This window comes from Oryzias latipes, chromosome 11 (assembly GCF_053564925.1).
Source record: "Oryzias latipes strain Hd-rR chromosome 11, Olatipes_Hd-rR_3.1".
NCBI classification, from domain to species: Eukaryota; Metazoa; Chordata; class Actinopteri; order Beloniformes; family Adrianichthyidae; genus Oryzias; species Oryzias latipes.
Genome location: NC_136247.1, coordinates 18,678,476 through 18,695,550, shown reverse-complemented (window position 1 = coordinate 18,695,550; position 17,075 = coordinate 18,678,476). Strand labels below are relative to the sequence as shown.

At 39.4% G+C, this 17,075-nt stretch overlaps 1 protein-coding gene across 1 annotated transcript in view; it reads right to left on the bottom strand.

The window, feature by feature from the left end:
- kcnh8 (potassium voltage-gated channel, subfamily H (eag-related), member 8) overlaps nucleotides 1-17,075 on the bottom strand; it is a 70,615-nt gene that overhangs the window by 43,541 nt on the left and 9,999 nt on the right. The window contains exons 2-3 of the mRNA XM_011480853.4: nucleotides 4,723-4,956; nucleotides 562-693 (exon numbers count right to left, since the gene is read on the bottom strand). Coding sequence (XP_011479155.1) covers nucleotides 562-693; nucleotides 4,723-4,956 — 366 coding nt within the window. The remainder of the gene's footprint in view (nucleotides 1-561; nucleotides 694-4,722; nucleotides 4,957-17,075) is intronic.

The following is a 17,075-nucleotide window of genomic DNA, read 5'->3' as shown; positions in this document are numbered from 1 at the left end:
ATAGACCCAAAGTGTTTGCTATGACCTGTCACTCACAGCATGGTTATAGACAAAAATGTTCATGAACATTTTTGCCCTGCGAGTTCACCAAGTGGTACACAACCTTGATTATAATTCCTGAGGCCAATCTGCATGCCCTGCAGGTTTGCACAGAGTTCATCCGCAGACAACCCATTTCCACATGTAAAGGCAGTTATGACAAACGCATAGGTTTTGACTAAAGTTCTTTACCACTAGAACTTTTTTATGTGATTCTTATAATCAATGAAGGAGCTCCAACAAAACAAATTATTTTTAACATTCATATATCTGATGTGTCAGGATAGTTAATGGGTGACTGTTGAAACAAATTTCCCAACAAGAGCATGATGTTTAAGATTTAGACGCCTCAAGTGCGGAGTAAATGCAAATACACCCACCCCCCACCCCCCATTCTGATATTTAATAATTATGATATTTTTTGAAAGATTACCAGATTTTTGTTATAAAAGTTAATCTTTCTTTGAGGAATTTTACATCTGACTGAGAGAAAAGATAACCATATTGCATGATTAGTATTACCTTCCCTCCGGTCCTCGTGGATGGCTTTGGCTTTAGTGTCAGTAATGTCCTTAAAGGAAGCCAGAAAGAGCACCACATCTCCCTTCTCGTTTTTGATTGGAACTATGTCCAACAGGCACCAGAACAGCACAGCTGAAAGTACAAAGAGACATTTTTTTAATGCCATCAAATGCAACTTTTGGAAATTTTCTAGGTTGATTTGGAATGTGTATACAGTACAGACCAAAAGTTTGGACACACCTTCCCATTCATTTGATTGGGAAGGTGTGTGCAAACTTTTGGTCTGTACTGTATGTTGGCTTTGTTTGCGCTGGGAGTGAATAAACGGTTCCATCGACTCCTCAACTCATCAGTGGGCTTTCTAACCCTTAGGGGTCACAAGGGGATGGGGGAGAGCAGAGGCTTTAAATAGACCGGGCTAACCATTCCCCAAGCACAACAAGGGATGAACAAATCTTTGAAGTCTTGTTTCCTTTTAAATAAAAGCCTTTCAAAAGATTTTCTCTGCAAGAAAAATAGGTAATGGTAAAAAAAATAATAATTTTTTTACATGAATTTAGACCCATGTGCAGTCCTCCACAGGTTTGTGGGGAAATGTTTTCTTTTCTGCTTTGATTTAAACTCCACAACAGTTATCTTGGTGCTTTAACTTATTCAAGACGTCTTTCATAAATAAATGAGAAAATAACATCTGTTTATTTTTTCTGAAGCCTACATTTGTCTGGAATAGTTTGGGAAATTCGACATGGCTAGTTGGCAAATAGTAGTATAATAGTAAATAATAGTATATTATAGTTAGTAATAAAAATCCAAGTGTGTGAGATGAAGAGCCCCCCCCCACACACACACACACACCTTGGTAGCTATGCAGTCAAATTTGCGTGACATATTTTTGCCACAACTTAAAGTCCCACTCTGATCATCTTTTGATCAATTTTAAAGTGTTCCCAGGGGTCTTCTAATTATGATTATGCTGTTTATGGCCAAAGGTTAAAAATCTAGGTTTTCTTCTTCTGAATTGTGGGCTGGATTTTTGGCGCAAAGCAACCCCACCCCCCTTCCCCTCCCTGTTGGTGAGCTCCTGGAGCAGGGAGATCGTCGCCTGTCCAGCATAATTTCCAACAGCGTTTTTTCATCTGCTCCAGATTCACAACAATTTGAATAACGAAATACTCAGAAATGCAATTCTGAACCTAATTGTCTTTATACATCCATCCATCATCAGAAAAAATGACACAAGAACATGTTAAAAACACCAAAAACACAATTTTTAAAAAGATTTTAAGTAAAAATTGTTTAGTCTGCAGCATATATAGTCTCATGATGAAGGCTCGCAACCTACTATATGGATTTTTGATCAAGAGGGATTTCCCATGGAGTTTCCTTCCATCACCCTCACTCTGTAAGCTTTCCTTGCCTGTTTGTTACCCCAATCTCAGTGTTTTTGTCTTTGCTTGAGTGCGTGTCTGAGTGAACAGCTGAACGGCTGAGAAGCAAGATGCCACTATCAGGCACCCAGAGTGAAGAGGAGTATTCCTGATTGCGAGCCTGCAGCGTTCTCTGTTCTCAGGCAGACAGACGGAGGACAAACTGAGTCAATCAGCCTTGTTTACTTTCAGGACTCCGCTGTGACAGACGGAAAGAGAGGAAAAAGGAGGAAAGGAGAGATAATAGAACCAAAGAGCTGAGCAGGGGTGAAAGCCAACAACGTACTGAGAAACTGGCAGCACCAGAGCTGTAGGTGTGTTTGGCACATGCAGAAAAAAACTGAAAGCAAGACCAAACAGAGACATATTTGGAGGAAAGGGACTAAAGGCAATTGAAAGACAAAAAAAGAAGATGAATGACTGTGATGTGAGATATCAGAGAGGGAGAGCTGCATCTGTGAGGGTATTATCAAGCATATGTGTGTGCATCTGAACTGAGCTGTCTGCTATATCTACTTCAATCAATCAAAGAAAAAGCTGTAAATTTGAATGGTGTATCACACTGTTTACATTCTATTTTCAGAGCCTTCAGCCATCAGGCTCCTCTGTTAAAGATCCAGCACCCAGTTTAGGAGGTAAATATCTTCTCTAAACAAAAGTTTCCCTCATGAAAAATGCAATGTTTGGAAGTTTTACACGTAAATGTCTGAAAGAACCACAAAATTGTGTTTTTGCTGTTTTTCACAGATTCTTGTAGAATTTTTCTGATGACGGAGGGCATTTAACAAAGTTACAGTTTTTCTCAGTCGCTTTAGTACAATTCTCAGATCAGAATTGAAGTTTGCAAATACGTGTGTGCATTTCTCAAAACAATTTGTACAAACAGCAAAACACTATGGATTTCTTGCAAAAGCCTGTAACGTGCTCAAAATCTTTAGTTCATCTCTGAAAACTAAGTCTTTATGTCATTGAACATGTCAGTGCCATCAGAATGTCAAGTCCTTGTGTCATTGTCTACGAACAAGACAGTCAAATGACTTAGTCATGTTGTCAATATAACTGTGTACTTTAGAGGGAGGTTCTGATGTAAACTATGGCTAAAGTTTGGATGACAATTATTGTAAAATGTAAGTTACACCTTTTATGTTTGATTGCAAGAGACTGGACAAGATTCACATTAACACTTTTATTGTTCATATTGTAATTTGTTGACAGACCATGTCATACCAACATAGAAAAAACCCACTGCAAACAGTAACATAAAGGGAAAAAAAAGATAGGACAATATTCTGTACAACAGTACAGGCAGTGCAGTAGGAATTGGTGTGGTCTTCCTACACCTCTTGTCGTTCCTGTATGTTAGGCCACAAATTCTCATCCACATCACAGCGAATATCCTCTCTTGCAATGCAGCGAAATATTTTTGTCACATTATGACAACTTGGTCAACCATTTTGCAGTTAATGACTTATACGATGAACTAATGACTAGGAGTTTTGAGGAGTAAGACTATTGCACAGTGAACTACATAATACATTTTGATCCATATGACATAAAGAATTGATAATGTAGCAAAGAGCAGAGAATTGTACATAAGCATTTGCATGGATGTACCAAAGCAATTGCAACTTGTTCAAAGAAGTGAGAAACTGCTTATATGATGTGCACAAGTGACATCATGATGTGAAGATTGAACAAAAAGTTTTTGGAATTTCATTCTGATCTGAGAATTGTACTAAAGCGACTGAGAAAAACTGTAAGTTGAACTGCTTTTCTGAATGCTTCTTTATTCGAGGAAAGTTAGGAACAGATTTAAAAAAGGCTTTTGGAAAAAGCTTGTGGGTGTAATGCAGAAACTGAAAACAGCAGGCCACAAGCAATTGTACCTAAAAAGCAGAAAATTTAAAGAACTTTTTTTTCCCATGTATTCGAACCGACTGTACAAAAAACGTTCAAATTTGATCAAACTCTTGTCTCTAGAGTTTAATTCCAAAGATGAAAAAAAATTACTTGTGTTTTTTGTTTCTGGAAAATGCACTTTTCATGTCTTTTAAGTAAAAGCTAAATTAGAGTAAGTTTGGAGCAGAAGTGGATTGATGCATTTTTGCATTAATAGGTGTCAAGGGGTTAAAATGACAATAAAAAAATAAGTCAGGAAACTTAAATCAAAACATTATCATATCAAGTCAAGGCATCCTTCTTTTGATCTCTTTGTGTCCTTGTTATTTCCCCCCCTTTGTTCACTGGCCAGCTTCCTAATCATTATGGCACACTCCATGCCACAACTGGGCTCAGCTAAACTGATGGAGACAGGGTTATGCGGCTATTAGCTGACAGCTATTAAAGTTTAATGAGGCTCAAAGTTAAATAACAAGTGCATGACAATTTTCACTGATGGATTTGTTTAATCACCGTTTAATGAGCACAGATCAATAAAATAAGTTTTATATCCCTTCCTCTAGTAATTATTTCTTCCATGCAGTGGCCCATATGCCAATTTAAATGGAGTTTCCCCAGAAATAGTCACAGAGAACAAATTTATTACAATATAAAAAGGGAAATTGTGCATGATACTGACTTTGTCTGCACATTTTCTCATAGAATATTTCTGCTCATCCTCTCACTGTGGTTGAAGGGCTAATCTGGCAAAGAGCAGGAGTTTTCACAAAAGGAGAACAAAAAGCAGAAGTTACAACAATCCATCCAACACAAAAAAGAAGCATTTTGTGTTTACCTGTCTTTGAGTAGAACATGATCTCATCTTTAAACTCTTTGCGCTCCTCCAAGGCTTCATCAATGCTGAGAATGATGCTTTCACTGGTCTCAGGTCCATACAGGAACTTACAGGCACAGCTCTTCTGCATGACCTCAGCCCTGGAGAAGCCTGTGAGCTCGCAGAAGCCATCCGAGCAGTAGACAATGGGAAATCCCTTTGACACCTGAGCATTGGCTAGGATGAAGTTACTGTCTGCAGAAGAAGAAAAAGACAGAGGATCTAAGTTTTATCATCTATTTGTTCTATTTATTCTTATTTATAAATCTGTTAGTTCAAATATAGACGTATTCTTTATTATGAGATGGTTTTAACAGGATAAATGTAGTTTTAAGCTAAACATTCATTCATCTTCTAAACCCGTCTCGTCCCTTTCGGGGGCACGGGGTTGCAGGAGCCTATCCCGGCCACTCGTGGGTGAAGGCAGGGGACACCCTAGGTTCACACCCAGAGACAATTTAGAGTGACCTGTTAACCTATGAAGCATGTTTTTGGACAGTGGGAGGAAGCCGGAGTCCCTGGAGAAAACCCACGCATGTACAGGGAGAACATGCAAACTCCACACAGAAAGGTCCCCAATTGGTGTTCTGTTTCAGATCCCCCAGACAGGACTTTATCCGGGGTCCTTCTTGCTGTGAAGCAACCGTGCAGTAAGCTAAACGTATTGATTGGTATTTCTTTAGAATGCTGGACATTGTGTAAAAAACCTCCTTTTGAGCTATTTCTCTTATTCAGTTATCACAATGGGCACCCCTTCTTTTTAATTGCAAATAATTTGATCAAAACAAACTTAATTGGTGGAGAAAATAATTATTGTAGGTAGGACTGTTGAAAATATGGGGTCTTAGAGAAAGAAACGTTTAAAGCCAAAGCATGTAAAACACAGAGACTTGTTAGGCTCAGTTAGTGACATTAATGTTACTCACATTTGAAACTTTTTGACCGATAGATGCACATAAAGTCTTACAAACACAATTTTAGGTAAACACAAATTATCTAAATTGTGCAAGAGGGTTAGTACTTTTTTCATTAATCTGTCAAATTCTAAAGTGTGTATCTCAAGGCTGTTTGCAGTGCCTGAAACACCTCCACTGTAAAGCACCCAGAAGAGACCTTAGATGCACAACCTACTGTTTTTTTGGATAAAAAGAATAAGTCTTCTTTCAGATTCCCTCAGATGAGGGAGCTCCTTGCCCTGTCCCAAAGGAGATGTGCAATCTCATTCTGTCTTATATTGCCTGGAGCTTGTGACCAAGCACAAGCTTTGGAATGTGATTAATACCTCTGGAATGGGGTCAAAGAAAAAAAGAGTTAAAGGTAAATCTCCAAAATCATTTGTGAAAAGGACTTTAAATGTATTGAAAATGCTTGTGTAAAGTTGTTCTTTTCAACATTGAATTTTACAGACCATAGCTAAAATTTAGTGGTAGCAACAAATTCAAGGTACTTCATAGCACTTTGCTGTTGCCTTTTTTGGTTTGGATTCACGCTTGTACAATTTTTCCAAATGTCGAAAGCAAAATATGCTGCATTTAGCCAAAATAAAGAAATAAAGAAGGTGTGTTGATAGATAAACAGAAGAGCTGAAAAGGCAGCACAGTAATGTTTAACTTATCTATCTATCTGAATAGATCTCTATGCTTGACACAACTGATACACTGTCTGCCATAATATCAGCAGCTACTGTGATCTGTGCTCTTCAGCAAAGTTGTGAAGCCTTAATCACATGAATCCCCATCTGATCCCCTGTCTAATTCGTGTGGCCACCTCAAAGGAGGTCATGAAAATGGAACGTAAGATTTTTGTGCATGAGGTAGGTGTATCGGGAAGTATTTGTCAGGATAGTGTAAGTTACACACATTTATGACGTACAAGTGAGGCTGTCATATGCTGCACTTGTACCGCACTAGTCATTAGTGAGGTCAATGCAATGGCCCGTATTGTCCGTACACAAGTGGTGCACATACGGTGTGTGTCGGTGATAATTAAAAGCCCGTAGGATGTCAACACAAACTACCCTCTTATTGTCATTTCTAACAGTCAAGCTGCATGGAAGGAGCATGCACTTATCACTTGAATAGCACTAACGGGCTCCTTGCACTGTGTGCATGGTTGAAAAAATGAGTAATCCGTATGACATGCCTGCATCTCACCTACGTCACCCTTACTTACCCTTACGTGTTGTATAAGTGTTCACTACGATCTGTCTCTGGCAGCTTGCCCATAAAAAATGTGCATAAACCCTAAATTTCGTGTGACTCATTTGGTGCCTACAGACAGCCTGTATCCACCCATATGTGCAGTTGGGACTACCCCATAAGCTGCATGTAATAAAATTTAGCCTGTTCATTCCGTAAACGGTCTTGGTGTGCATTCACCTCATAATTAACTTTTTTTTTAACCAATGCACAGAAAAATTGGTCAAGAAGCTTCTCTGTAGCACCTTGGATGAACCACTCTCTGCGCCATTTGGGGTGATCACAATGCTTTCAAGCATGCAGGTATGAAAACAGATGGGATCTTCAGTTCTTCAGTCTGGCAGATAAAAGGCCTGTGTAGGCTGAATGAATGAAACTCATTTACCTGAAGAAAAAAATCCAGCTCTTGAAAACAAAAATCCTTGACAAAAAAAATCCCTTGAAGAAACTGACCCTGAATTCAAAATGTTTAAAAAAATGTTATGCATGTTGGAAAGAAAACGAGTTTGTAAATTGGAAATAAAAACTACCACAGAAGCTATTGTTATAACAGCTAAAGTGTTTTTTTCCTGCCTCTTAGACTCTTAACTTCACTTGAACAGGAATGAGAAAAAAATAATTATCTTAGTAATTAAAAAAAAAATCTGAAGTTACTAACTCTAATGGAATTAAAAAAGAAGTAAAGTCAGGGTCACAAAAGACAGAACTGAGTTTAAAGACTCGCATTACAGACAACAAATCAGCTTTTTACCATTTCAGTCAATTTGCAAGACTTCAGATCCTATAAAGACAAAAAGTCTTCAAAAATTACACTGTCAGATTATAAATTATGAAGCAGTGTAAAGCCTTAAGACTTGACAGATCTCCTTTGTGGTCTGCTATCCAAGCAGGGCTCAAAATCTACAGGAATCAGTCAGCCTGTGATCCTGAGGTCAAAACCAAACTGCGTGAAGCTGCTAAAGCTGTCAAGTGCCACATAGATGGAACTAACTTTGAAATGAGAAGAATGTTACATTTTTTTCTGGTGTCTTTCCTCACGGTGACATCTATATTTTCATTTCTCCTTACATGTGTTTTGGTTTTTGCGTTTTAATGTGTCGTTTAGCTGCCAAAGCCTTCCACATCTGGGTGTGAGATTTGTTGATGCTACCTTGTGTTGTTCCATGAGATGGAGGAAAAATAATCACACAAGCTCTGACGTTTATCACAGTTATTCAGCCTATTTGCCTGTAGCTCTAAATTCCTGGATGAAGCACACCAGCTGTTTTTGCCCTAATCCATCAATTCTGGCAAACAAATGCACCCACCATAAGCAAGCACTTACAGACAGCGTTGTGCACATTGCTGATGGACAGTTAATTTTTTTTTTCCGTGAGGTGCCCATTGTTAACAGAGAGTGGACAATTGTGGTCTGATAAATTATGTGACTGATACGTGTGTACAGATGTGGGTGTGTAGGGCGTGTGCTTCCCTCTGCACACTAGTGAACCACCACAATTGAGGATTTGATATTAAAAAAACACAAACAGAAGTACTGAAATGAAAAAAAATTTGTGTAAGACATAAAAGCTTACATAAGCTCACCAATAACCTTTTCAATGATGCTGCAAAGGCACTTGTATCAATTATGCTGCATTACCAAAATCAATTTTATACACCAACAGCTCCACTTTCTGACATCCTGGACGTTTAATTGTTTCATGTAGCTTGTCAAGCTTTGTTGAATGTTTGTTGAAACATCCGACTTGCTCTGAGAACGTAACTGCAAAGAAAAGAAAAAAAATAAATTGTGTGTTTCACCCCAGAAATGAGCTGTCTTTTTATAGGGACTCCAAAACAGGACCTGAAAGGGTCCTCTCTTTGTCGTTTTTAGTCACCAAAACTTTCTAATTAATTTTCTTTTATTACTTTTACTTCACTTCTGGTAAAATAAATGAAGTAGAGCTGAACGCTTCACTTAGGTTTGGAGTTAATGGCTTTCATTTTGATTCCATGCACACAAATAAACACTAAAACCTTTAAAACAGCTGTCCAGTTTTTGGAAAATGTTCAACAAATACTGATGGACATCATTTCTGTGAAATCCTAACTACCGGTACTGCACAGTAGTTAGCTATGATAACAATTTTGACAGCTCCATCCGTTTTCCAATTTTTTTTAAATACATTTTATTTATCAGAAATGATAGATAATGATTAATGAAGACTAAAACTAGACAGAGCTAAAACATTACAGGTAGACAAAACAAAACTGACAAAATGATCTGAAAGGGAGAAACCATAGACAGTATATCACTGGACAGCTTGACCCCTCCCCCCTTGCATTCCAAACAGGAAGTACCTGCTGGCTCCAAGAAGCCCAAATCCCATTGATTTCTAGAGAGAAATAAACAGCTATTACTCAGTCATTCTATTTGTCAGAATAACCCTTCTTGCTCTGCTACTTTATTTTTAACATCTTTTTGCCAATTCTAAATTTTTTCTTTTCATTGTATTTTTTCTTTATTACAAGTTATTCAAATTATAAACTTACCAATCAGATGCCTCAGTGAAAGCATGTGGTGCCCGCTGGCCCCCACATCTATTGTTTGACAGATTCTCCAGAGCCGCTTTTAGTGGAAGGGCTGTGGAATCCGAACATGCTCACTCATGACTGGCAACAGTAGATGCCATTAAAAAGTGACTCAGTCCAACTCATACTGACACACTGTCGTCTGGCCCCAAATGCGGAGCCATTGTGGAAAAATGGCGACTGAACTGGCTTCGTTTTGCTTGAGCTGGAGGTAAGGCATTTTCTATGGGTGATGTCATTTGTTCATCTTTATTTACAGTCTATGGGAGCAACCTCTGACTGTATACGAGAACTGGACCGAGTGAGTGTGATGTCACCTATGAAAATTTAACTAATTCCAGTTCAAACGAAAGAAGTCAATTCAGTCATCATTTTTTCTTAATATGGACATTTCCATGTTGGAGCCCAAAAATTGTCAGTAAGCAGAGATTGGTCTAAATCGGTCTGAGTCAACGTTTCTGTGGCAATCACTTTCGCCAGGATTGAGCTTGTTGAAAGTCCACACCCCCACCACTTCATAGCCATTTTGTGAGAATCTGTCAATCAAACACTCCAAACGTTCGACATGAGGTCGCATACTTTCACTGAGGCATCTGATTGGCCAGTTTATAATTTGAATAACTTGAACTACAGAAAAAAATATCATAAAAACTATAATTGACAAGAACATCTTAAATAAAGATATAAGAGAATGGTTATTCTGACACATATAGTGACTGAGAAATATCTGTTTATTTCTCAATAGAGGTCCATGGGATTGTGGCTTCTTAGAGCCAGTGGGTACTTCCGGTTTGAAACGCAAAGGGGAGGAGTCACTCAGTCCAGTGCTTTTTTTACAGTTAATGGGAGTAACTGACACCACAATGGTGTCTACTGGGAACAGTCTCAACAGGACATGAATCCATCGCAGGGCCACAAATATGCATTCTCACTTCAAATTTAGAGTCACCATAGAATCCAAGAAACACGTTTTTGAACAGCAAATGATGAGAGATGACCCACATATTTATAAAAAGAGATAATGTACAGAAAGAACTCAACCGGGATTTAAACCCCTATCCCGGGAATCATGCAAACCCCCAAACTACATTACGCATTTAGATAATTTATACTAGAACCAGGTGTAATCACTCATGAAAGCATGACCAGAAGCCACACAATAGCTGAATGCGAACCCTTTTTGTAAATCTAATAAAATGGCTGCTTTAATTCATTTTATTTAAATTATTTTATGTTGAAAATAGATTAAAAATGCATGCTATTTTTTCCAGTAAGCAAGGAGGACCGTGGAACTGAAACAGTGGTATTCCTACTTGACAGCGTAGGACAAAAAAGCATGTCTAGTCAGCAGTAGTGCGCTCACTAAATGGCTCAAACAGATGGGGATGCAGGTCTCAGCTTTGGGACTGGCTGTCAGATGTGAAGCCCAAAATGTTTGGCTCAGGCAAGATGGACAGAGGTACCAGCAGGACTGCTGGGGTGTCAGTGACCCCTAACAATAGCCTGTCTACTGACTGAAGTTCCCAGAGTGCCACCGAACAATGTTGGAATTAGAACTAAGTTAAGCTTAAACAGAAATCTTCAAAGAGCTGATACTGCTTGTGGTGTCCATGTTGGGTGAGAAGAGAAGGTACAGCAAAGTTCTTGTACACTCTGACAGATCCTCACACTCATATAGGTCTCTGCACCATTTGTCCAAAGAATGTAATGCTGTATGGACATTTAGAAACTGAGCCATTTAAAGTCCCACTCCAATCATCTTTTGATCTACACTACAGACCAAAAGTTTGGACACACCTTCTCATTCAAAGAGTTTTCTTTATTTTCATGACTAGTCATGTGAAATGTTTTTCTCTTCACAGGTGTGCCCTGTCAGGTTTCATAAGTGTGATTTCTTGCCTTATAAATGGGGTTGGGACCATCATGTAAGGATTCAGTGGTTTGGTTTTGTTGTTGGTCATGTTTTAGTTTTACTTTTTGTCAGTCACTCCACCTTCAGTTTCATGATCCACAGCTGTGTTCAGTTCAGTTAATTACCCTCAGCCTATATAAGTGTCTTGGTTTCTGTTCATCCTTGTCAGGTCATCTGCTCTGTTTTCTCACTGGTTTGTTTCTCCCCATAGTTTTGTCATGTTCCAGTTTGTTTATTAAATTTTTTATTTCCTGTCACCAAGCTTGGTCTCCTGCATTTTGGGTCCTCCACCACCTCCACACATCAGTTGTGTTGTGCAGAAGTCAGGTGGATACACAACTGATAGTCCTACTGAATAGACTGTTAGAATTTGTATTATGGCAAGAAAAAAGCAGCGAAGTACAGAAAAACGAGTGGCAGTCAGAAAAACCATCAAGAGCTACAAAGAAACTGGCTCACATGTGGACCGCCCCTGGAAAGGAAGACCAAGAGCCACCTCTGCTGCAGTGGATAAATTCATCCGAGTCACCAGCCTCAGACATGGCAGGAGTTCTAGTAGCAGACACATCTCTACAACTGTTACAAGAGACTGTGTCAATCAGGCCTTCATGGTAGAATATCTGCTAAGAAACCACAGCTAAAGAAAGGCAACAAGCAGAAGAGACTTGTTTGGGCTAAAGAACACAAGGAATGGACATTAGATCAGTGGAAATCTGTGCTTTGGTCTGATGAGTCCAAATTGGAGATTTTTGGTTCCAACCACCATGTCTTTGTGCGACGCAGAAAAGGTGAACGGATGGACCCTACATGCCTGGTTCCCACCGTGAAGCATGGAGGAGGAGGTGTGATGGTGTGGGGTGTTTTGCTGGTGACACTGTTGGGGATTTATTCCAAATTGAAGGCATACTGAACCAGCATGGCTACCACACCATCTTACAGCAGCATGCTATTCCATCTGGTTTGCGTTTAGTTGGACCATCATTTATTTTTCAACAGGACAATGACCCCAAACACACCTCCAGGCTGTGTAAGGGCTATTTGACCAAGAAGGAGAGTGATGGGGTGCTGCACCAGATGACCTGGCCTCCAGAGTCACCGGACCTGAACCCAATGGAGATGGTTTGGGGTGAGCTGGACCACAGAGTGAAGGCAAAGAAATGCTCAGTGTTTGTGTGTGTATATATATATATATATATATATAAATATATGGGGGTGTGTGTGTGTGTGTACCATGATCATAAGAATGAAATTTTTTACATTTTTCATTGGAGTGGGTCTTTAGAGACTGTAACATAGTCATTTGTGTAAAAATGGCCGTCCTACTTTCTGTTTAAAAGCTGCTCACATAATTTCTCTATATCATTAATAACCAGACGAAATACTCAGATTACTTTGAAATCCAGTTACTTTTAAATGTAAAATACTAATGTAAATATATTTTTACACATATGTTGAATTCTATAAGACTGCTACTTTATTGGGTCATCATAAGTGATATAGAACCATTATTATCCATGCTATATTGTCCCCATCCCTGCTGGTGTCCTACTTTCCCTCTCTCCATCTCTCCTTTGCACTCCCACCAGCATTAGATATGACCTTGCTGTACCTCTTATCTCTCCATCTCTTCCCTCTCTCCCTCCACCAATTTCCCTTCATTCTAGCTCCATCCTTAACCCATCAACCTTCTCCCCTTCTTTCCCCTCCCTTCCACTGTTAGCCATGTTTTACCTTCCATCCCTCTATCTAATTACTCTTCATCTATCCATACTTGGATTCAACCCAGACTTCTTTCCTCACCAGGATCCATCTCTTTTCTTTACTGTTTACTCCCCCTATGCTCGCTAGAAAGGTCTCTACAACGTCTGTTTTTTTATTTACTACAAACCAAAACAAAGCTACATTTCAGATTTTGTGTTTTTAAAAATATCCTTTGCCTCTTTTTTCAAAAACACATTTTTCTCATTTTTTTTCTGTTTTGTCCTTTTCATCTCCACTTATTTCAGGTACTTCTGATTTTTTTCTGGCTAATTGCTTGCATGTAGAAACCCATAGATCATCTCAAGTTGTGCTCACAGTGCTGCATGACAGCAGCTGGAGAAATCCCACAGGCATGGAGAGAGTAGAGGGCAGAAGAAAGGATCCAGAAAACAAAAAACAAAACAAAAAAGAACACAGAGATGGAAGATGCTGCAAAGCTTAATGAATTACTTTTAAGACCAAGTTTAGAAAACAATAGAAATATTACAAAGAAACACTTACATAAATTGAGATTGTCAACTTGAATTTAAGATGTGTCAGATTAAGTGTTTGAACTGGTAAAAACTATTTTTAATTAGGAGTTTGTCAGAGTTGGCAGCAGAAACACTTTGAACAGAAAGTTAATGCTTGACTGCTGTAAACACATCAGAAATGGATTTATTAGGTCACACGACAGACATTTATGTAAATATTATTAAAGTAAAAACACTTGTTATTTACATTATTGTTATTTACATTGTGTAAAATTATATATATTTTTTGTGCAATAAAGGTGTCAGGTCAAGAAATTGTCACGGGAACAACAACAAGAAAAAACAACAACACTGTGTTATTTCAGTCACAAGAACAATTTAAATCTCAGTAGGTAAGTACCACTCCACTAAATGGGTCAAAGCTACACCCTTCACACACTTTAATGGGTACAGCTACACTAATGCACTGTGGCGTAGAAGCTTGTTACAGCAATGCTTCTTTTTAGGATTGCATGATAGTTTTACCAACAACAGGAGGAATTGAGAGCTTGTGTCAGACAGTTTTTTACAGAACAAAAAGGAGAAAAGGAAAAGAAAAAAATCTAGTTTTTTCTCTGAGATGTAAAACTAGGCAACCCAAAAACACAAATAAATCTGTGTGTAACGCAAAAGGGTTAAAGAAGGATGCTAATTTAGGGGGGAAGATTTCAAAAAAGGTCATCAGAAGTGCGAGAGATTGAGAAAATTGAACAGAACCATTTAAAATACACTAACAACCACGGACAAACAAACCCACACTCTAACGCCAAAACCAAATAAACCTCAGGTGGCATTTAAACATTGGTTACAAATTAAGTGAAAATTAAAGAAGATCTAGCACAGTGGTGTAGTGGTTAGCACTCTTGCCTCACAGCACGGCCCTAGTTCTAATCCTGGCTGTGTTCTTTTTGTGAGGTTTGCATGTTCTCCTCATACATGTTTGGGCTTTTGGATCAGTCCTGCTTTTGGGGCCCCTCAGAAAAGCAAAAACACATGTTCTGTGTGATCACAGATCTACAATAGCAACTGTTCAGCACATACTTCACCTGTCACAGCACTGCAACTGAGCCCACCATGTGTGAACACAGGGGCAGGGTAATGGGAGGGAGGGGGGCTGATACCCCTTCAGCAAAAAGCTTTGCCCCCAATTTTTGAGACTTGCTCAATTAGGTTCTCTCCCTTCAGTGGCACACCCGCTGAGCCGTCTCTATCTGCTCTTCTATGGTTAGACACGTAAAGCTCCCAGCTGCTACAGTTAGGTGTTATCCGGAGGCTAGAATTGGTGACATAGAGGGAAACTTTCTAATGTTAGCCCAGTTGTAAGTCCAGATTCCGTCGAGTCGTGATTCACGCAGGTAACGACGCCCGACGGAGACAATCAGAGGTTCTCAAATTAAAAGTAGAATCAGTGTGTAACCTGGCTAAGTCGATGTCAGACACTGTAATTTTCTCTGGTCTCCTGCCGAACTTAGTCAGTGATGAAATGTACAGCCACTTTTCATCATTTAACCTCTGGTTAGCTAGATAGTGCCCAGAAAATGGCGTTGGCTTTATGGACAATTGGAGTGCATTTTCAGGAAAGCCCGGACTCATGCGGCGAGATGGCATCCATCCCACGTTGGACGGAGCCACTCTTCTTTCTTCGAACATTTCTGCTAGCATCAGTTGTGCTGCCTGGCAACATAGAGGTGAGACCCGGGCACAGAGCAGCAGTTTACAACTCCTTGGCAGAGCAGCAGCAGTTCATTGGAAATTTACCTGCTGTGGGCGTGGCTATTGGCGTGGTCTAAGCCAGCCCTCACGTCCTATCATTCCTCCGTTCACACTCTCTCCTGCAAGCTTACCGCCCCTCACACCCCCAACCTAACATTAGCGATGCAACAGCAATAGTGAGCGATACTGAAGCTATCCAGCATACAGTTTTGAGCCAGATGCCAGCTCAGACGAGGAACACAAAGGCGTTTATGGATCTATTTGTCTACAAGTGGATGAATCAGAATGGAGCAGGGACCTTGGGGCCCGGCCATTGTAGCCTCTAGTCTACGTAAAAGCTACAAGCTTTTTCCAACTACATTTTCGTGTCTGCTCCTGATTCACAATAATTTGAAAAAAGAAATACTCAGAAATGCAATTTTAAGCATTTTCTTTGCATGTGACCTACATCATGAGAAAAGCACCAACAACACGAATTTCATTGGAGAAGGTCTTTAAATTTGTCTCAAAAGGGCAATACATCACACTTATTTAAAGAAATGTTACCAAGTCAAATACTCCTGGTCACAGATATTCTTCACTGATAGCAAGGAAAAAAACACATCATGTATTCTATTGAATTGTTTTAAGAAAGGCCAGTTTAATCTTTAGATAACTCTTTTAAGTAAACATATAGATGATAAAAAGAAAAAGATAAAAACAAAATAAAACCATACTTATATCTTTTTTCTTCTTTCTGCTTAAAACGTTTTTAATTTTGTGACTTCATGGAAGATGCTGGAACCCAAGAAAAGTGGGATTAGGGTTTTTTTATTGCCACTTTATTTTCTGTGAAAGAAAGCATTGCACCTTTCTCCTAGCTGGAGCTGTGTGCTGAAGACTTTTTCCCAACTTTAGATCTTTAATGATTCTCCTTCACACCCCTGACTTGAGAAACTGGTGTATGAAGAGCTCACAAAATGCCCAGTGTGCACATTCACCTGCCTCAGTCACTTTCTGAAGCTCACCCCAGTGCTATTTAAGGTACAGCAACAATTTTTGTGATGGGTGACCAAGCAGGGGAAAAAGCAACTGACAGGCACAACTACACACCCCGGAAGAGGAGCAGATGGATGAGAAAGCAGATGAGATATAAATGTATAGAGAATAACTGTCACAGAGGGATGATGGGTTTGGAGGGCGGAGGGTGAGGGGAGGAAGTGTAAAGCTGAAAGCAAGTAAGATAGACCCGTGAAAAGTCAAATGATGAAAGACAGAGTGTGGTGAAAATCGGTGCAGAAGTGGGGAGATGGATGGAGAGACCTCCTCACCCTTTTTGCCTGAATTTATGCAGGCCTCTAAAAAACTGCTTCATCTGTTACATAACCACAAAAAAAGTCTTTCTGCAGTTGCCACAGTAACCACTCACACACACCATAGCAACCAAGGTTACAACCGTACAGTTGTCTTGTGGAGACAGAGCCGCATAGAATTGTAAGATATTGTCACATACTTCAATCTTCCTCAGTTTTTAACAAACTGTAGAGTCCGTATTGACGATCTGTATGAGAGCACATAGGTTGATAAAGGAGCGCAAACCCGCGCCACCGTCCTTTCACATCATACAGATTAAGAGAGAAAATCATTACACAAATCCACAGCCTTAAT